Genomic DNA, 21,689 nt, shown 5'->3' with positions numbered 1-21,689 from the left:
GTAACCTCCCTTTAGGAAAACTAAAGTCAGACTTTACAGTGATGGAAACAAATATTAGACCACCCTTGTTTTCTTCAATTTCTTGTTCATTTTAATGCCTGATACCACTAAAGGCATATTACCTGAAGAATACAATGAACATGACAAAAAATGCAGCTGATTCCATAATAATTTATGTCCTATTGATATGCTTAAGCTTAATTGTATTCCCAGGGTATATAAGAGGCCATTTCATGTCATAAGCAGCACTGCACATGCAAAGGCCTAGAGTGGTTTACTGCTTACATTCAAGCCATAGCACAACTCAGAAGTTGTCAGCTCTAACATAATGCCTAAAACAAAAGAATTACGTGAAGCCACAAAGGCAGCCATCTTGGCACTGCTGGAAATTGGTATGAGTGAGAGACAGGTAGCCAAAAAACTGAAGATCTCCAAGACAGCCGTTCATTACACCAAAAAAAAAAAAAAAAAAAAAAAGCAAGCCAAACATGGTACTACCAAATTGCTAGCTGGTCAAGGCAGGAAGCGTCTTTCTATCCCACGAGAGGACCATGCACTCATCAGTTCCTGTGTCAGGAAACATCGTCAGACCTCCAGGGACCTTAAAAATGAGTGGGCACTGTCGAGAAATGTGACTTGTTCAGCAAGGACAGTTTGAAACTGACTTCTTGAAGTCACACAGGACACAGAAGAAGCCCTTCATCAACTAAAGACTCTTTGCTAGAGATCACAAGGATTGGACTGTTGATGATTGGGCTAAGGTTTTCTTCAGTGATTAATCCAATTTTGAGTTGATGCCCACTCCAGCCAACTTACTGGTTTGGAGGAGGCCTGGAGAAGCCTACAAACCAGGATGTCTTGCCCCTACAGTAAAACATGGAGGTGGATCAGTGATGATCTGGGGTTGTTTCAGTATGGGTGGAACAGGGCAAATAGATTTGTGTGAAGGGTGAATGAACCAGGTCACGTACAGGGCTACTCTTGAAAACAGTCTTCTTCCATCAACTGATAAACTCTTTCCTGCCTCGAATGACTTGATTTTCCAACAAGACAATGCCCCTTGCCACACGGCAAGGTCAGTTAAAGCCTGGATGGAGAACTAGAACATTCAAACCATGCCTTGGCCTGCTCAATCACCAGATCTAACCCAACTGAAAACCTGTGGAACGTCATCAAACTCAAAATGGAGAACCACAAGCCCAAAAACAAAGCAAATTTGGTTGAATTTTTGCAACAGGAATGGGCTGCTGTGACAGCAGAACAATGTCAGAAGCTGGTGGAGAGCATGCCAAGACGCATGGCTGCAGTCATCAAAAACAATGGTTATACAATCAAGTACTAACTCCTGTGTGTATCATGTGACGAACAGACAGAAAAGAAAACATGGAATGCCTAAAAGCACTGTTTTTGGCAGTACAATGCCACAGCTATTGATGTAAGAACTGAAGTGATTTTGGTTATTATCAAGAAAACCATGGAAAATGGCTAGATATCAGCTCTTAAATTAAACTCTTATGAGCTATTTTTGTTGTTATCATTATATTTGTCCAAACAAATGTACCTTTAGTTGTACCAGGCATTAAAATAAACAAGAAATTGAAGAAAACAAGGGTGGTCTAATAATTTTTTCCATGACTGTAAATCCATACCTGGTCTTCCTCTGTCCCCCAGAGCTCCGTCAGACCGAGCTACCGTCCCACACACATGAAGAAGTGTTGTTGTTGATCCGGATTAGTCTGGTTTCCTTTAGACCTGAACTTTTCTGATTAGACCTGATGACTGCTCACTCACTGTGAGACGTTTCTGCATGAACACAAAAGTAACATCCGAGTGGGGGAGGGGAGGGCTGCACTCACCTGGTGCTGCATTCACTGGTAGTCGGACATTAGAGATTCACTCACAGAAATGTCTGATGTGTCCCAACTTTTCTTTGAGTTCAAAGCTGTCAGCTGGGGAGGATCAGTTCAAACTAATCATGTTTGTAGAGTTTAGATGGTGAAATGTTGTGTGACTTAGATGAAATGTTGCCAACAGCAAGAATGCAGGAAAATGTCTGTAAGCTTTCATCCAAGCTGCACACAGAGATTGCTGTAGTCTGTGTGGAGTTGAGGTCAGGGGTGGAGCTAGGAGTCGCCAACATCAGGGGCTTAGCCCAAGACTAGGGGAGTCTGGGGACATTCTCCTGCTGAGATTTTTCCTGCTTTACAGATGCTATTTTCACTGATTTACTCCATTTGTATTCATGAATGCACATATTTTATTTGGGAGAACTTAAAGTAGCTCTTAAAACAATTCTGATCATGTTAAAGTGTTGAGTAGCCCATATACCTTATCTAATAATAAACACAGAAGTGTTGAGTTTACACCTGTAACCCTATTACGTATGTTTTTAAAATTCCCAAAGGCAAATAGCAGAAGAGAATTTCAAATGGGACTGATCATCTATACTCTGATCTATTCCTTTCTGACTCTCTCTGTTTTCTGCTCTCTCTTCCTCCTCTAATCTTCTTTCATTCTCTCCCTTTCTCTCTCTGCTCCACTCTTTTACTCCTGGATGGAAGTTTGCTCCACTGAAAGAGGAAAATAGAAAAACAAGCAGTTTTACATTTATCACCATTATACTACTATTAAAGATCAAGTTTTATATGTATCTTAGTCACATCAATGAACTGTTTCCATGATTGGAGTCAATAAGGTCAGACTAAATCATCCTAACACAAAATCAAACCATCTTCTAGAGTCTAAAAGCCACATCAGATTTTTCTGTAGAAGATCCAAGTTCAATTAGAAATCAAATCCTGTCAGACTTTCATAATAGCCAATATTTGAAAGAATAAAAAAGTTAGTGTTTCTATCTGATTTGAACCTCTCCAGTCTACAGTCAGCTCACACTTCAGCAGAAACACAGTAAAGAGTGGACCCAGGCTAAATCATGAGTAGAAGTTTAATCTCCCCTCTTTTAGATCATCCTTTATTCTAGATGGTTCATGTCTGACTGCAGTGTTTTAAACACAGCTTTAACCAAATGTTAAAGTCTATGCTAAGAAAAGAGTGTTGTCTGAAACGTGGAGGATGCATATTTATGTTCTCAGTTCTAGCTCCATAATCTAACTGCTTCATGTGACGGACGTGTCTGTGTTTGTAGCTTTAATCAGAGTGGTGAGTCTGACTGAAACGGCACAGACACAAGCAGACACACGACGTGAACGAGCTGTGAGCTCAGGCTGAATGAACGTGCTGTATGTTGGCTGTCTACTAAATCAGACTTTAGAAACTTTACCTGGATTCTGACCATCTGCTGTCCTCTATGCTGAACGTTTCTTCATTCAACTTTGGTTTCAGGACTGCAGCCCCGGCATTTACCAAAGACTGCATATTAACAATAAGAGCACTCACTTCATCCCAAATTCATGAACAATCAATAATTAAACGATGGAGCGAGTCGCTCTGAGACCAAAACAGTTTGGGGCTTTAATGAAAACATCCGGGGCTTAAGCCCATGTAGCCCCCCTAACTCCACTGATGGTTGATTTCACCAAAATCTTCTGTTTCATCATGTATTTTAAGTCTTTATTCTGAAGTACTGTATTAGTGGCATTAGGACGCCCTCTGGTGGCAGTAATTATATATATTGCATTATTTCTCTACTGAATACAGACTTGTAGGGGCTGAATATTTTTTCAGTCATTTATTTATCACATATTTTTATTTAATTGACATTTTTGTATAGAAATCTGTTTTCACTTTGATATTAAAGAGGATTTTTGTAGAAAAAGCCAAACTATGACCATGTTTGATTTATAAAATCAGTGAAAGGGTTTAACATCCAAGGAGGTGAATATTGTTTGTAGGTGCTGTATAAACTGGACACACACAGAGAATGAGACTTGAGAAGGCTGCTACTGCAGTATGAGACCATGACAATGTCCATCCTGGATGATGGACTTCATATCAGGTTTACAACTTCTTATCTTCTGTTTCTATATTTTCCTCAGGTAAAGAATAATCATGTGGCTCCAATCTAAATCATCAATCTTCTCATATCAGACCTCATTCAGTTCTGCCGTCTGATTGTTGAGGAGGCCAAACTGAGGAGCCAAGGAATAATCTAACTGTGCTTTACACCGCTTTCCACATTATTATGCAAATGACATTTTTCTCTTATTTTCCTAAATATTAACGTAAATGACAGTGTTTTTCAAGTCATCAGGCGTTAGCGCATAATTCAAATGTTTTAGTACAAACTTCATAATGATAACCGTTATTTTTTTTTTAAATAAAAACCTCAAAATGCACTGCTCCACATTATTAAGCACGACAGAGTTTTAAAAGATTTTTTAGGTTTTAAAGAACTGAAAATGGTCATTTGTTGAATTTGCAGCATTAGGAGGTCATATTTACTGAAATCAAAGCTATTTCAATCAAAAACGTCTGAACAGGTCAAGTTCCATGTTAACATAGGAGCCCTTCTCTGATATCACCTTCACTATTCTTGCATCCATCGAACTTATGAGTTTTTGGAGAGTTTCTGCTTGAATTTATTTGCAGGATGTCAGAATATCCTCCCAGAGCTGCTGTTTTGATGTGAACTGCCCCCCACCTTCATAGAGCTTTAGCTTGAGGATGCTCCAAAGGTGGTTCATTGTCATGCATGAAGATAATTTTGCTACAGAAGGCATGGTTCTTCTTTTTGTACCATGGAAGAAAGTGGTCGGTCAGAAACTCTACATACTTGGCAGAGGTCATTTTCACACCTTCAGGGACCCTAAAGGGGTCTACCAGCTCTCTCCTCATGATTCCAGCCCAAAACATGACTCCGCCCCCTCCTTGCTGACATCACAGCCTTGTTGGGACATGGTGGCCATCCACCAACCATCCACTACTCCTCCATCTGGACCATCCAGGGTTGCACGGCACTCATCAGTCAACAAGACTGTCTTACAAACACAGTGTGGATGAGGTCATGGGTGTGTCAAGGTGGAATTGCCAGAAATGCAATGTTTTTTTTTTTCCTATGTTTGAACACATACCAGAAGTGCTTTGCAGCATATCACAGGAGGTAGTGTGGATCTTGTGCTTAAAACACATTTGTGCTGATGCACAGTCACACAGATGAGTTGTGTTGAGGTGAGAAGTTCAGAAATGTTATGTTTCAATGCTGAAATAGTGTATCCAATACCCTGGATATTTTTTGTCGTTTATTTCTTTATAAATTTGAATTTTAGTTGATTTGTTCTACCTTTTGTGGTATTTGTATGAAATTATGTACTTAAACCATTAAGTGACATCAACATCTTTTTAATCAGTACATTTGAGTGGTTAAAGATTTTCTAAATCTGGGCCAAGATTCTCATGAACGCTTTATTGCATAGAGTTGCCATTAGGCAACAAACCAGTTACTTTGTCATTACACTTCCCCCTATAGTTTCTTGGTGTTATTTTTTAAATGTAATATCACAAGAACTATTTGTTAGCAATAATAAAAAGATTAGCAGTTCTTGTCATATTTTATGGGGGGCTGGAGCGCCCCTTTTTGGAGCCAAAATTGCGTAGGACATGGCGCCAGAGATCAGCAAGTTGAATCCTGTTATTTCACATGATTAAATAGAAAAAAACGTTACAAATAAAAAAAATATGTGCATATGCTTTAATTGGTTAGGAAGTATTTTTATTGTTCAAAGACATATTTTGATATTTTCTAGTTACCAAAAATATGTTTTTTGGTCCGTTGCCTCAGGGCAACATTATGCAGTTAGGTCCACCACTATTAGAGCAGTTATGCTGAAGCAGTGGTTCCCAGCTCTGGACCTGGAAACATCCCAGCCTGCATGTTTAATTGTTTGTCTTCTTCATTACATCTGAACCAAATGATCAGCTTGTTGTAAATCCAGTTGATCAAATAAATCAAGCGAGACGCAGCGATAAAGGGTCCTAGAGACCAGGACTAGTGATTATTGATGTAATAATGAGTATTTTGAATTGGAGATCATCCAGTCAGATATCATCTTTAATGTAAATGAGTTTGCTATGGTGTATGTGGAGATGTCAGTGTTTTGTGAGTCCTTTCTTGGAAGGCTGGAGAAGTCCTATTGTGATTCTGTATGATTGACTGTCTTTTATAGCAGATGGTCTGTTTACATCCACCACTGCACCTGCATCCACAGCAACAGCAGTTCTACACCAAATACTGTTGTGGGGGGGTTGACCCCTTAAAAAGAACCCCCAAGCTACCAAAAAGTAGGGTGAAATATTTTTTCAGAATAAAAATTCATGTGATAGGGGGTTAAGAAGATAGGGGAGTGTCCTGAGGATTAGAAAAGGGGGAAACACACAACAAATGTTCTCCCTAAACATTATTTGTTAAGCTGTTTATTTAATGTAAATAAATATACATAAACAGCTGTATTCATCTACTCTTGACAGTTTACGTTCCGTACTCTATGTTAAGGTTAAAGTTCAAAAGGTTATGCAACATTTTTACTTCTTCTACCAGAGGAAGAGAGGAAGGTGATGAAACTAAACATCAGTTCAATCTTTATAGGAAATGTTTGTCATATCCTGCATGTTCTCATATCAGCTCTGATGGAGCCTCTTACTCAGTGAGTCACAATCCACTTTATAATCAGAAGGTCATGAACCCTGGAACGATCAGACAGTTAACTCAGGGTGAGTTAGGTTTGTAAAAACAAATGGATTCAAATGGAGGGAGAATCAAAACTAATCTACTAAGTCAAATAACAGTGAACTAGTCTCCCTGAGTATCAGCAACACACCAAACTGAGTTGAAGTAAAGCAAAGATTCAGCCAAACTTGACCCAAAGAAACAATGAAAGAATGAGATCACAAACCTCCTGGTGTCTCTAAGGCATATCTTTAGAAGCCCTCTGCTGAAGGTGGACTAGGCCTCCCTGTATTCCCTCATTACTGCTGGGCCTGCGATGCTAGAGTATGGATTTTCTGGACTCATGTTCCAGCTTTGACCGAAAAGGCCAATGCGCCCCATCCTAACTGGTCGCTAGTTAAACATGATAAAGCTACTAAACTTACAGAGGCCTCTTTGTCATCCATTTTATGTTCTAAGATCAATTTATCTTCTAAAAAGTTGAAGGGTGATTTCATTTTCCGTAAAATGTGTAAGATCCGTAAGCAGATTAGGGGTGTGCTGGGTCTCCTGGAACTGTCTACCTATGCTCCAATCTGCCAGAACCCCTTACACACATGGACAAAATTGTTGGTACCCCTCTGTAAAATGAAAGAAAAACCCACAATGGTCACAGAAATAACTTGAATCTGACAAAAGTAATAATAAATAAAAATTCAATGAAAATTAACCAATTAAAAATCAGACATTGCTTTTGAACTGTGGTTCAACAGAATTATTTTAAAAAACAAACTCATGAAACAGGCCTGGACAAAAATGATGGTACCCTTAACTTAATATTTTGTTGCACAACCTTTTGAGGCAATCACTGCAATCAAATGATTTCTGTAACTTTCAGTGAGACTTCTGCACCTCTCAGCAGGTATTTTGGCCCACTCCTCATGAACAAACTGCTCCAGTTGTCTCAGGTTTGAAGGGTGCCTTCTCCAGACGCCATGTTTCAGCTCCTTCCACAGATGTTCAATAGGATTTAGATCAGGGCTCATAGAAGGCCACTTCAGAATAGTCCAATGTTTTGCTCTTAGCCATTCTTGGGTGTTTTTAGCTGTGTGTTTTGGGTCATTATCCTGTTGCAAGACCTGCGACTGAGACCACACTCTAAAAATTCTGTGTTATTTAATAAACACAATTTCTGGGTTGCAAGGGTTGGGCTGTATTTCTGTGTTAATTTTCAGAAATGAACCCATTTTCTGGTTGAAAGGGTAATTCCAATTTCTGGGTTGCTTGAGTTAATTATATTTCTGGCTTAACATATCAGAGTAACCCATACTCTGGGTTAACACCCTGTAGCTCAAAATTCTCCAAAACCATGGGTGAGACTGTCAGTGCATCTGTTGGCACCAGCAGGCAATACTTACATCATGACTGCATATGTGGCATAGCCAATGCTTTGCGTCATCATGCCTCCACTCTACCAGGGAGAAAGTAATAGGCTGAACTGGACCACTGTCTATGTCCACAAAGCATGCATAAGTACAACTTTGCAATAAACATGAACATTATAGAATTATGCATGTTTAGTTTATTACTTGATGTTTTTAGTGAAGAGTGTTTTTTGAAGTATGAAACCATGAGTGAGGGGGTCAATGTTGCAGACCAATGTGACTATATCTCTGGTTGAGAATTAAAAAAAAGAATGGGTCATGCTCATGCTATCTGTGTGAGAGCTTGTCAAACTCATCTACCTTAGTTGGGAGCCATTCCTCATTACTGCTTACCACAAAATAAAACTAGACAAGTACCCAGAAGATGCGGACTTCCCCCCATTCCTATCTGTCAACCCAACATTCTGTGTTAAACAACCCAGAACTGTAGTTAACATAACGAACTATTGGGTTGACTATTCAACCCATTATTCTGGGTTAAATGAATAACACATTTTTCCTGGTTAAATTAACACAGGAAAGTGCCGGTCACTTTTTACCCCGAGGTTGGGTTAAAAACAACCCAATTTGGGTTGTTTTTAACCCAGGAGTTTTTAGTGTGCAAGCTTTCTGACACTGGGCAGCACATTTCTCTCTAGAATACCTTGATAGTCTTGAGATTTCATTGTACCCTGCACAGATTCAAGACACTCTGTGCCAGATGCAGCAAAGCAGCCCCAGAACATAACAGAGTCTCCTCCATGTTTCACAGTAGGGACAATGTTCTTTTCTTGGTATGCTTCATTTGTGCGTCTGTGAACATAGAGCTGATGTGCCTTGCCAAAAAGTTCCAGTTTTGTCTTGTCTGTCCATAGGACATTCTCCCAGAAGCTTTGTGGCTTGTCAACATGCAGTTTGGCAAATTCCAGTCTGGCTTTTTTATGATTTGTTTTCAACAGTGGTGTCCTCCTTGGTCGTCTCCCATGAAGTCCACTTTGGCTCAAACATTGACGGATGGTGCGATCTGACACTGATGTACCTTGACCTTGGAGGTCACCTCTAATGTCTTTGGAGGTTGTTCTGGGCTCTTTTGTTACCATTCGTATTATCCATCTCTTTGATTTGTCATCAGTTTTCCTCCTGTGGCCATGTCCAGGGAGGTTGGCTACAGTCCCGTGGATCTTAAATTTCTGAATAATATGTGCAACTGTAGTCACAGGAACATCAGGCTGCTTGGAGATGGTCTTATAGCCTTTACCTTTAACATGCTTGTCTATAATTTTCTTTCTAATCTGAGACAACTCTCTCCTTGGCTTCCTCTGGTCCATGTTTAGTGTGGTACACACCATGTCACCAAACAGCACAGTGACTACTTGTCACCCTTTAAATAGGCCGACTGACTGATTACAAGTTTGTAGACACCTGTGATGCTAATTAGAGGACACACCTTGGTTGAACATGTCCCTATGGTCTCATCTTTTCTAGGGGTACCATCATTTTTGTCCAGGCCTGTTTCATGAGTTTGTTTTTTAAAATAATTCTGTTGAACCACAGTTCAAAAGCAATGTCTGATTTTCATTGGATAATTTTCATTGAATTTTTATTTATTATTACTTTTGTCAGATTCAAGTTATTTCTGTGACCATTGTGAGTTTTTCTTTCATTTACAGAGGGGTACCAACAATTTTGTCCACGTGTGGATTTAAGCCAGGTTTGATGGATACTGGTTTTACACGTTGGTTGGACAGGGGCTTGTACATTATTAAGGATCTTTTATAACAATCACTTTAAATCTTTTGCACAACTACAGTCATAATTTCATCTTCCTCCAGGTCATTTTTTTGCTTTCTTCAAATCAGAAATGTTTTTAGGCTCTCTCTCTGTTTCAGATTCATTACCTAAAAAACATCTTTTTATGATATAATGACCAAACCTCCCACCTCAAAACAATTAATATCACAGCTATGTTCATCTTTATTCTTCAACAACCTCATCTCTCCATATTAAAGAAGCGTGGGTTAAAGACTCTGGTGTGGAGATTTCAGATGAGCTGTGGGCCAAGGGTCTGACAGGGACCAAGTCTTGTTCTATTAGTGCTAAACTTCAACTCATCCAGTTTAAAGTCATTCACCAGCTACATTACTCCATGACTAAATGAAACAAGCTTCTTCCCTCTGTTTCTGCTACATGTGACAAATGTAGGTTGGATGATGGAACTCTGGGACATCTTTTATGGCCATGTCCTAAACTTAGAGGCTTCTGGAACAATATTTTTCATCTGTACAGTGTTATTTATGGTATAGACCTGACCCCTGACAGCCTTACTGTGATACTGGGTTGCTCCAATCATTCCCTGACCCTTCCCTCTACCTTGCAACAATCCCCAGTTATTTTGAAAGAGTGGAAATCCACTTCACCTCCTTGTTTTAAAACTTGGTTAAATGATATCATTTCCTATCTGTATCTTGAAGAAATCAACTATTCTTTGTCTAACTCTCATTCAAAGTTTCTTAAGATTTGGGGCTCTTTCGTTGATTACATAAGGAAGGAGAAATGCCAAACTAGCAACTGACTGTGTTTCTTTGTGCTTTCCTGTACATAATCGCTATGAGCAGCTCTGTCTGAAACATACTGGTCTTTGGTCCTCTGGTCTTTGCTCTGTGCCTCACTCAGCTATGTGGGACAACTTGGGACTGATGGACTCTCCTTATGACCTCTGTGTGATTCATGGACATTACTAACTGCTGGCACTGACATGGACACATTCCTTTGTTATTTTTCTTTTTGTTAGAGGGCAGGTTGGTTGTTTTTGGTCTGTTGGTGTTTTTGGTATACTGTATTGGATTTGTTTTGAATTTTTGTGATTTTTTTCCTGTTTGTGTATTTTAAATAACACAAATGTTCAGAAATAAAATTTATTTAAAAAATAAAGAATGTGAGTTGACTAGCAAAGAAGTGTGCTGTGGCTGGTTGGGAGCTGAATGAGACCAGGTTCTTCCTGTCCCCTGATGACATCATCACCTCTGCTGCAGCCTATCACCTGTCGGACCGGGGACTTGAGCAGCCAGTCAGCGTCAGATGATGTCACGCCTAATTCAGCAGATAGAGAAAAGACGACCACACACACACACACAGCAGGCACAGCCACATTCTCCACAACTACAAAATATCATGTTAACAACAAAAGCACATCACCACCATGGTCCTAACAACAGTCTGATTAGGAACACACTACATGGTTTTCATTCACAACTACAGTCACCATTTCAAAAAAGCTGGGACATTCTAAAAAATATGTGAATAAAAACACAATATAGTGATTTTAAATAATTTCAACCCACACCGCCTTCCACATTATTATGCAAATGACATTTTTCTCTTATTTTCCTAAATATTAATGCAAATGACAGTCAGAGTATTTTTCAAGTCAGTGCATTTTGAGGTTTCTATTTAAAAAAAAAATGGTTATCATTATGAAGTGTGTTCAAAAACATCTGAATTATGCTCTAATGGCTGATGACTTGAAAAATACTCTGACTGTCATTTGCATTAATATTTAGGAAAATGGGAGAAAATGTCATTTGCATAATAATGTGGAACACGATGTATATTCAGTTGAGAACAGCAAAAATGCAAGATATGTCATGTTCAAACTGATAAACACTGGTATTTAAAACACACACACACACATTTTGAATTTAATGTCTGGAACAGGTTCTAAAAAGTTGGGACAGGAACAGGTTTACCACCTTGGTCCATCACCTTTTCTTCTGATGACATTCTGTAAACATCTGTGGACTGAAGACGCTGACTAGTGAAGTTCTGAAAGTGGAATTTTTCTCATTTGTCATTAATTCAACAGTGGGAGATTTTCCATGTTCATATTTTGTGCTCCATAATTTCCCATAATTCTCAAAGGGTCTGGACTGCATGCAGCCATTACATACAAACTTGATAAAGAACAGGAACTCACGAATATTTTTATTAACTTAATGTAGTTTCACACAGCTGTGAAGGTTTTCATACAGGGCAAAGGAGAGACAAACAAAATAACCAGGGGAGAGAAAATTCTTCTATCTGCCATAGGGAGGCTGGCAGAAATGTCTGGGTACACAATGATATCAGCTTTATTCATGGAAGGTCTCTGCTTCCCTTATTTCACAAGGTTTGTGGTGATGTTAGTTTATCTGCCTTTCACAGCTGATGCATAATCATGCATGACTTTTTTATTTCTGACTTCCTTGAAAGAGCAGTGTTATATCATGAGTGATGTGATCACTTACCATAAACACCAAAGACAGTTTGGATGCAGAAAAACATCAGACATCAGTGAAGAGACTTCATCCAGGTAAGATCTGCTCACTGAAACATCTCTGAACTGTCATCTTATTACAAATACAGTTGAAAGGATTTAGATGTTAGACACAGTTTGATGACTTATTAATATAAATCCAAGCGTGTCTCTGTGATAGCTGCAGGATTGTTTGAGTATCTCTCAGTATCAGCATCCTCCTCCATGATTCAAATGCTGTCAGATCTGAATCTGAAATATTACACTGTTCTGACTTTATAAAACACACTGATGATGACGGTAAACACTACAGAGTAGGGCTGTAACGCTCCACAGAGGTCACAGAGGTCACAGGAATTATCAAATCAATAACTACAAGCAGAGACAGTGTAACTCAGATAACGTCACCTTCCTAAAATAATGGCCTAAATGAAGAGTGAATCCCTCGAGCATCCCTCCTGTTATAGAGAGAGAGATGTCTGATGTTAAATCTAAACTTCTCCTGTTACTTATAACTGAAGAGAATAGCCAATGTGTGTCAAAACTTTAACATTCAGCCTCTATTATTTTTTTCAATCATATAAAGGAGCAGAAAAAGCTGCATGGACTGTGAAAAAAAAAACAAAATTACCCCCCTAAATTACAGAGATGCCAATTTGTACAGGATTAGTTTTACCTGCGGACCTCTGTGTGCTGAAATATGGACGTTAATTTGTTCTAGCCTGAGAGTCTGAAGCTCAGTCACAGAGCAGAGCGTTCGTCCACGCCTCACTCTGTGCTCCCAGCAAGGCTTACATGCAGGAACCGTTCAGACAGGAAGTCAACTTTATGAAAATGTAACGTTGGTGGGCCAACTTAGGCCAGCCTTACACCAGAGGACTTTGGTAGAACTCTTTAAAGACTAAAATGACTGACATCTGAGACCCTCTGAGATTTTAGTCTCAGACTGAGATTTAGCAAAGACTGTGGCTCACTGACTACAAGACTAGAATACAACTCCTTCTGAGATTATTACCCATCATGCATCTGGGGGAAATTCACAACAACAATTTGTGGGCAGAGAACAAGATGTAGAAGGAGATTGAGATCACATACAAGTTAATATCTCTAATAATCAGGGGCCTCATTTATAAAGCTTGCTTACGCACAAAACGGGGCTTGAAAGTGGCGTACGCCACTTTCCAGGCAAAGGTTGTGATTTATAAAAATAAACTTAGCGAGTGAACGTGCGCACCGGTGTGTCAACTTTGATCCTTGTGCACGAACATTTTGGAGACGGGGGAAACATGCAGCACAGATGTTGAGGTGGTGAATTGAAGCCAGTCATATCAGACTTATAGACCCGCGTAATCATAAACACCCAAGTCTGCAGTGTTGTAGATGTGGTCCTTTAGTGAGCCATTAGGCCTACTACTGTATGGACAATGTTCATATATCATACTTTCATCTCCAAATGATATAGAGTGGTGATAGCACTGATTGATTAGTATTAATTGTGACAAGGTGTGTAACAATCAGTCTAATTGCTGAGTAAGCATAAAAATAGTACGGTGACACTCGAGCGTAATGCTACACAGTGGATGCGCTGGCACTGCTGGAAGATCACACAAATGGTAGGATCAGGATGGAGAGACTTTAGGGACCACGAAGATGTCCTGTCCCATGATGATGACTGGCTAATAAGCCGATTTAGATTCCCTAGAGCAGTGCTCTTTGATCTATGTGCTGAACTGGGCCCAGTGTTAGACAGAACCACCCGCCTGAACCACGCCATCCCAGTACATATACAGGTGCTGACCACTCGGGGGTTTCTGTCAACCGGCTCCTTCCAGCGGGAATTAGCCGACAGGTCTGATTTTGATATGATTAACAATATAAAATTTTACATTTTCTGTCTAAAGCCCCTTCTGGGTAAGATTTAATACAGTTATATTCTGTCCTTAGGTCTGGGATATCGCAGCCATCCCTCAGCACACTAATGCCAGCTGTTTTGGATGACATTATAAACATGACAGGTCGATACATCGGGTTTCCTTACACTGTGGGTGAACAGCCAAAATTAAAAGGCAGTTTGCAGCAAATTCCAGTTTCCCAAATGTAATCGGCACAATGGACTGCACCCACGTTGCTATAAGAGCTCTGAGTGAAAATTTGTCTATGTGAACCAACAAAAATGTGCATACAATCAATGTACAAATTATTTATACCTCAAACATGGTTTTGACAAATTTAGTGGCACGGTGGCCTGGTCAACACATGACTGATTCATCCTGATGCACAGCAGCGTAGGAACAGACTGCAGATCGCTCTGTGGCACTCACACTATTTACAGCGGTGTCACTCGCTGGTTTTTCTTTTATTAGTGATGCAACGACTGTGACCACCAAATAAAATCATTTCTCCAGCCTCCACCTCACCCACAAGCACCTCTATTTCAGTCTCTGTGAAATTCTTTTTCCTTGTCATCTCTGCCATGATTGAGCATAAAATGCCGTTGATCAGCAGCTTATTTGTATACAAAAACATTCATGAGGTACTTTGCATTGACCATTCATGGTAAAATGTGGGTGTGTAGAGGGAGGGAGGGTGGTCTGTGATTTATAAAGGGAAAAGTGCTTGCAGGTGTGCACACCTTTATACATCAGATTATAAATCAGATTATTTTTGGGCGCACGTACAATTTTAGTATGGATCCTACACAATGTTTTATAAATGAAGCCCCAGATCTCCTTAAATCATTTACATCGAGGAGAAATGAAGGAAAGTTAAACACTGAAGCTGAACACTGAAAATGTTCATGCAACAACTGAGGAACTATCCTGGAAACACTTCAGAAACAAAGCGCTGTATGAAAACATGGGAAGTCTCACCTTATTTGGACCTTAATTTTATAACTTTAGAGATGTTTCTCATGACTGAAATTTGGCCTGGTGGTCCAAAACACAGTGGCCTGTCCTACAACAAACCTAAATACAGATTTCTTATCACTTTACAGGAACTTTAATTTTAAAAATAATTTTATTCATGCAGTGTTTTTGTTTAAATCTTGATCTCTGTGATTTCAGGTTTCACTCTGAAGAATGGCAAACATCTCTGTTAACACCAGCCTCCTGAATGACAGCTATGTCGACCCCTCTCTGGCTGAGTACCAAAGATATGTCTCCTCCATCATGCATGTAGTGAAATACATCACCGTTGGTATCGGTCTCCCTTTGACACTCACGGCCATCTATGCTCTCTACTCTTTGGTATGTGTATTATGTCTTTATTTATTTATTTTTTAAAATAAAATGTAAATTACATTTTATAAACGTGTGTCTGATGATCTGAAACATTTCAGTGTAACAAATATGCACAACCAAAAGAAGCAGAAATCAGGAAGGGGTCAAATACATTTTGAAGGTACTGTCTACCTGTATGCAGGTAGGACTGATTCTTGCTTGTTTATTTCATTATTATGTCCAGAGAAGGCTCATGGGCTCGGCATTCCTACTGTTTACATGGTGATTTAAGATAATGATGGACAGTTTACAAAGTCAAATATGCTCCAAGGTTTGGGACAGCTGATTGGGCCGTGGTCGGCCATCGTGTCTCCTACACTACACCAGAAACAGCGTACGATGAAGCTGAAAGTTGGCCTGACCTCAAAGTGAGTCGTGTTACTCAAACATCGTGTATGAATCAGGAGAAAACTGAACAGTGTACAACTGGTTAAAGAGGATGCTAATCCATACATAGCATGATGCTAACAGAATACAATAGAAAATCTCATAGAGAAACCTATCCACTGGTCCATCAGCTCCCTGATCCCCTGTTTTTTATTTCTACACACTACTGGGTCTATCTGTCTGATTTACTTTTTTACTGACTACCATCAAAGGTGATGCTCGTCCCATAAACTTCAGCTGACTTTTAAAGTCATACTACTACTGAACTAATCTTAATTTCTTTTGTAGTTCATGTAGATCCCATCAGTGATGCTCAGTAGGTACAGGGAGGAGAAGCTGACAGCTTGTGTAAATAAACTCCAGACATAGAGAATGAGATTTGACTGAAAATGTAGACGAGGCTGTTACTGCAGTCGCTGTGATTCTTCTCTTCTGTTTTATTTCTGTATTTTCCTCAGGTAAAGAATGGTCATGTGGCTCCAATCTATGTCATCAACCTTTTCATATCTGACCTCATTCAGCTCTGCTGTATGATCATTCAGGAGTCCAAACCTGAGGGAGAGATGACAAAGAACATTGTGGGCTATATTTACACATGTGGCGTATTAACTAGTGTTGCCTTCATGCTGTGTATTTCACTGGAAAGGTAACTATTTATTTAAATAGTATTAAATATAATATTTCTGTAGTATTGTGCATCTTTTCAGAGATAATATGTCCATCCTGTTTTGCAGATATTTGCTCATCGCCCACCCACTGTGGTACCGCTTCAGACGAACCATCAGGACCTCTGTGGCGGTCTGTGTTGTAGTCTGGATCATACCTCCTGTCTGTTACCTCACTGTGTTCCGCTGGGTTACTAGATTTGTCACACGTATCATCCTCTCCATCTTCCTCATCATTCCCTTCCCACTGTTCATATTCTTCCTGGTTGGGACCCTCAGAGCTCTCTCTACTTCTGTCTCAGTCCCCTCTGATGAAAAACGGAGAATTGCGGCAATTTTAGTCCTGGTGCTGCTGATTTATACTCTGCTGTTCCTGCCTAACATTATTTGGCTCATTGCAAAATCGTACATCTATGATTACAACCTACATTTACTGGCTGTCTTGTCTCTAAAGCTGAGTCCACTTGCAGACTTACTTCTGTACGTTTTCATCAAAAAAGAGACCTTTGGGAAGCTTTGGACCTCTGTGTGCTGTTGCAGAAAGGAGAACAATGACACCAACAACACCAACACAATCAATCTAGATGACATCAGTGGTTATCAGTTAGGGGGGCAGAGCCAAGAAGTAGCTCATTGATCTGTTTCAGAAGGTCACAAATATGGGGGCCAGAAGTTATGGATATCTGAGTGAGCTCATGTATATATTTGATTTATTCCATTTCCCCATAATAAGGAGTAAATTTAGGTTGTTTCCCAAAGATCTCAACTATTTATCTCCTTTCTCAGGATGACAAACCCGAGTTTCCCAACATAACAAGGTCATTCCTCAAGAAAGATCCAAAACTTCCCTTTTCATGTGAAAGTGGAGTAAAGTGACTTGAATGCATGCTTGTCCTCTGTTTCCATTCTTTCAAACATGTTTGTTTTGTGCTGTCTTGCTGTTCAGTCGTGTTTCGTTCCACCTAAACTGCAACATCTTTTTATTCAGTACATCTGAGTGGTTGAACATTTGTCTACATTTGGACCAGGATTCTCATGAAGAAGGTAGGGGAGTGTCCTGAGGATGAAGATAGGAGAAAACACGCCACAAATGTTCTCCCTAAACATTATTTGTTAAGCTGTTCATTTAATACATATAAATGAATATTAAAACAGCTGTACTTATCTACTCTCTACATTGTTTTATCAGTAGAAGTTTTCCTGTGCAGTTTTAGTACGATATCTTCAGGATGTGATTCAGAGAAATTTCTTTGTTTTGTGTTTTTGACAAATTGAAAAAAATTCACATCATCTCTTATTTTACTCCAATAAAACTATTTCAAATTCAATTACATTGCTTTTCTTGTCAATAAATATGAAGATACAAAAATAAAATCTCACTAATGTAACATCCTGTGAGGCTCATGTTGAACTTCGGCTAAGAATTAGAGAGATAAAAACAAGAAAAGTCAGACTTTTCAGTTGATAACTTTGTAAATGTCCTCATGTGTTCTGCTAACTTTCCTGTTATGTACTCTATGTTAAGGTCAAAGGTCAAAAGGTTCAGCAGTGTTTTTCTTCTTCTATCAGAGGAAGAGAGGAAGGTGATGAAACTAAACATCAGTTCAATCTTTACAGCAGGAAATGTTTGTCATATTCTGCATGTTCTCATATCAGCTCTGATGGAGCCTCTTACTCAGTGAGTCACAATCCACTTTATAATCAGAAGGTCATGAACCCTGGAACGATCAGACAGTTAACTCAGGGTGAATTAGGTTTGTAAAAACAAAGGGATTCAAATGGAGGGAGAATCAAAACTAATCTACTAAGTCAAATAACAGTGAACTAGTCCCCCTGAGTATCAGCAACGCACCAAACTGAGTTTGTGCATGGGGCACTGGAAACATGGTTTTCATTTACAACTACAATCACCATTTACAAAAAGTTGGGACATTCTGAAATATGTGAATAAAAACTCTATAGTGATTTTAAAATCATTTTAACCTACATTTAGTTGAGAACAGCACAGATGCAAGATATTTAATGTTCAAACTGATAACCATTGGTAATTTTGAAACAAAAAATATTGAATTTTATGTCTGGAACAGGTTCTAAAAAGTTGGGACAGGAACATGTTTATCACCTTGGTCCATCACCTTTTTTTCTGATAATATTCTGTAAACATCTGGGGACTGAAGACACTGACTAGTGAAGTAATAATAATAATAATAATAATAATGAAAATAATAATAATAACAACAACAACAACAACAATAATAATAATAATAATAATAACAATAATAACAATAATAATAATAATAACAATAATAATAATAATAATAACAACAACAACAACAACAACAACAATAATAATAATAACAATAATAATAATAATAACTGACACTGACTAGTGAAGTTCTGAAGTGGAATCTTTTCTCATTCTCACTTGACGTACATCTTAAAGGCGCGGTGTGTAATAGTTAGCCTAGAAGCATTTAGCTGAACAACCCTGGTAAAATAAAGCAAAACATTTCTAAGACGGTCTATCTAAATAAGTGTTTAGTCATCTAAATTCCAAAAATAGCTTTTTTGAAAAAAGAAAAAAAAAAAAATCAGAATAGACCTTTGATTTATACATAGGGAGGGTCCCCTCCATGGATGCCACCATCTTGGATTTTTACATGTTTCCATGGTAACAGAGGAAAAAAGGATAAATAAAGTTATTGTATTGTATTGTATTGACATTACAGATACACATTAAATTCAACTGGTTGCCACAGTTTCCAGCAGAGAAATGCAATCTAGAACCCACTTCTAGATGTTGATATTCAGTTTTACACACTGCACCTTTAAGTTTGTCAACAGTGAGGGATTTTCCATGTTCATATTTTGTGCTCCATAGTGTGCTGTAATGTACTGTAGAGGTTATATTGTATGTTTTTTGGTTGTTCTGTGTTTCTCATTCAACTCAGTCTCCAAGGTTCCAGGTCAAGCTTTAACATTTGGTTTGATGTTGGTTTGGATTTTTAAAGGGGACGGTTTTTGAAAATGCCAGGGTGATTTTTTGATGTCAGTCCGTCACTGCCAATTTTTTTTTTTTTCTTCTAAATTTAAATCAGAATTCTGCTACAAATCAACAAACCTATCCATGAGATTCTCCAAACAAAGGCTGTGGAAATATGTGACTTTTGTTCTGAGTTTATCACTTGTTTGCTTCTTTTGTGAGAGTCCAGAATTAGGTGGAGTCTTTAGTTCATGACTGTAATTTCAGTTTAGGCCCTCCTGATATTCTCACTGTTGTTGAGCTACAATGGCATTACAAGGATTATTTGATGCTTTACTGGAACAGAATTAGGAGAGGCTGTTGTTAAAGGTTGATAGCTGGATATGCTTGTAGAAGGAGCTTGTAGGAGAAAGAAGATGAGGATGATGGAGAAGAAAGCAGGAAAATGAAGGTTTTCTCTTAGTGTTGTGAAGATGAGGAGAAATGAACAAAGACAGATGCAGTACTGTCAGCATTTTCCTAATTTGGGGGTCAGAAAGCTGAAATGGTGTATTGTGTTAAACTTTGGGGGGCTAATAAACACAAACTCTAATATGAAGTCAATAGTACACAAATAGTACAGTCTATCCTTAGTAAAAATATCCCTCATTAACAAAGGAAAATTATATAGTTCATAAATACATTAGAATGCAGGATATTCATAAATTAAAGTAACATTTTTTACTTGGCTGGCCGGCTAAGGGGGTCCTGTGTAATTATCTTTCTGGGGGCCCAGAATCCCTAGCTATGCCCCCTGTCCTGGCTCATCAGACTGGTCCTCAACATGGACTTGTACCGCTCCAGGATAGTCGACCTCTACGCTGAGCTGAAAGCCCTCAGATGTCATGGTATGTTTCTAGAATAATCCTTTAAAAATGCAGTCATAGCCACCCATGTTGTGTGATGTTGTTAACCTTATAACTTTTGTTGCTGCAGTCTTCAACCTGGCCCAAACCACCAAGATGATGGACAATGGGGGGACCTTGTCATCTAAATCCATCTTGAGGGAAAACCAAAGGTGGAGGCTCCCTCATTCAGTAAACAGGGTGTTCAGGCCAGTGAGAGCCACTGTGACACCACAAGCTTCCTCAGCAGCATCATGCAGTTCTGTCACAGCAGCTCTGACAGGAAAAGGCTGGCCTAAAGCCCTCGCTCTAAAGAGGAAAGCTGACCAGGTCTGTCAGTCCATGCTTCTGATTAGGATATGTTATTATCAAACTGTTTGTCTGTATTTGGTGATAGATGCAAGTTTGCTTGTTTACATGCTGGGACTAAAATGAGATGAAAACAGCTGATGTTATAGTGATGCATGAAGCAGCTGCTTTTAGCTGAGATTCTCCTTCAAAAGTCTGAAAACTAAGCATGTTTAAGAAGGGTTGAACACTTTACACTTCCAGTTTTGTGGTGGCTGTTTCCTGGTTGGATGCAGTCACTTTTTGAAATCCACATGGGATGCTAAGCAACCTCAGCAGCCTCCAGAGAGTTCCAGAAACACCAGCAAGAAATAGGCCTGCATACAAGCAACAGCTTTAAACAACAGAGAGACATGTTTACACCTCTGTTTCTGTATGGATCTGATAGGAATGCACCATATTATCAGCAGATATCAACATTTCTGCCAATATTTACTACTAATATTTGAACTCTAATAATCTGCCTAAATCAGCTGTAAATATTATAAACAAATAAGTGAGAGGAGTTTTAGTCTGGACCAACAGACCTTTGTAAGCAGAAGTCTTTTTCTTTATTCATCATTCCTTACACTTCAAAGTTTGTTTGAAGGACTGAAATGTGTTCATGAACCTACTTTAGTTTAGTTAACCCACTTTGTTTAAATACATTTTCAGTCAATAATATCATTCATTTCATATTTTGGCATCTCAAACCCTAAAAATGTCAGGTGGTGTGACTGTCTGAGTAAATGAACAGATTACTGACTCCATTAAAAATGACATTTGAATGGTGAGAAACTCAAATTAGAATATTCTGGCATTATTTTATGGCTGAAATCTTTGAAA

At 38.9% G+C, this 21,689-nt stretch overlaps 2 protein-coding genes across 2 annotated transcripts in view; one reads left to right on the top strand and one right to left on the bottom strand.

Annotated features, from left to right (window-relative positions):
• The window catches only part of LOC121520102 (NACHT, LRR and PYD domains-containing protein 12-like), a 35,985-nt gene extending 34,258 nt beyond the window's left edge, over positions 1-1,727 (bottom strand). The window contains exon 1 of the mRNA XM_041803378.1: positions 1,650-1,727. The gene's annotated coding sequence lies outside the window, so the exon portion shown is untranslated. The remainder of the gene's footprint in view (positions 1-1,649) is intronic.
• Positions 1,728-12,289: 10,562 nt separating this feature from the next.
• LOC121520109 (G-protein coupled receptor 4-like) lies at positions 12,290-17,942 on the top strand. The gene is made up of 4 exons (XM_041803387.1): positions 12,290-12,373; positions 15,382-15,564; positions 16,443-16,630; positions 16,719-17,942. Exons 2-4 carry the CDS (start codon positions 15,397-15,399, stop codon positions 17,284-17,286), a joined length of 924 nt encoding a protein of 307 aa, XP_041659321.1. The 5' UTR covers positions 12,290-12,373; positions 15,382-15,396; the 3' UTR covers positions 17,287-17,942.
• The last annotated feature ends 3,747 nt before the right edge of the window (positions 17,943-21,689 follow it).

Source organism: Cheilinus undulatus, linkage group 13, assembly GCF_018320785.1.
Source record: "Cheilinus undulatus linkage group 13, ASM1832078v1, whole genome shotgun sequence".
NCBI lineage: Eukaryota > Metazoa > Chordata > Actinopteri > Labriformes > Labridae > Cheilinus > Cheilinus undulatus.
The sequence above is the reverse complement of the archived record's forward strand: the minus strand, read 5'-3'. Positions and strand labels throughout refer to the sequence as shown.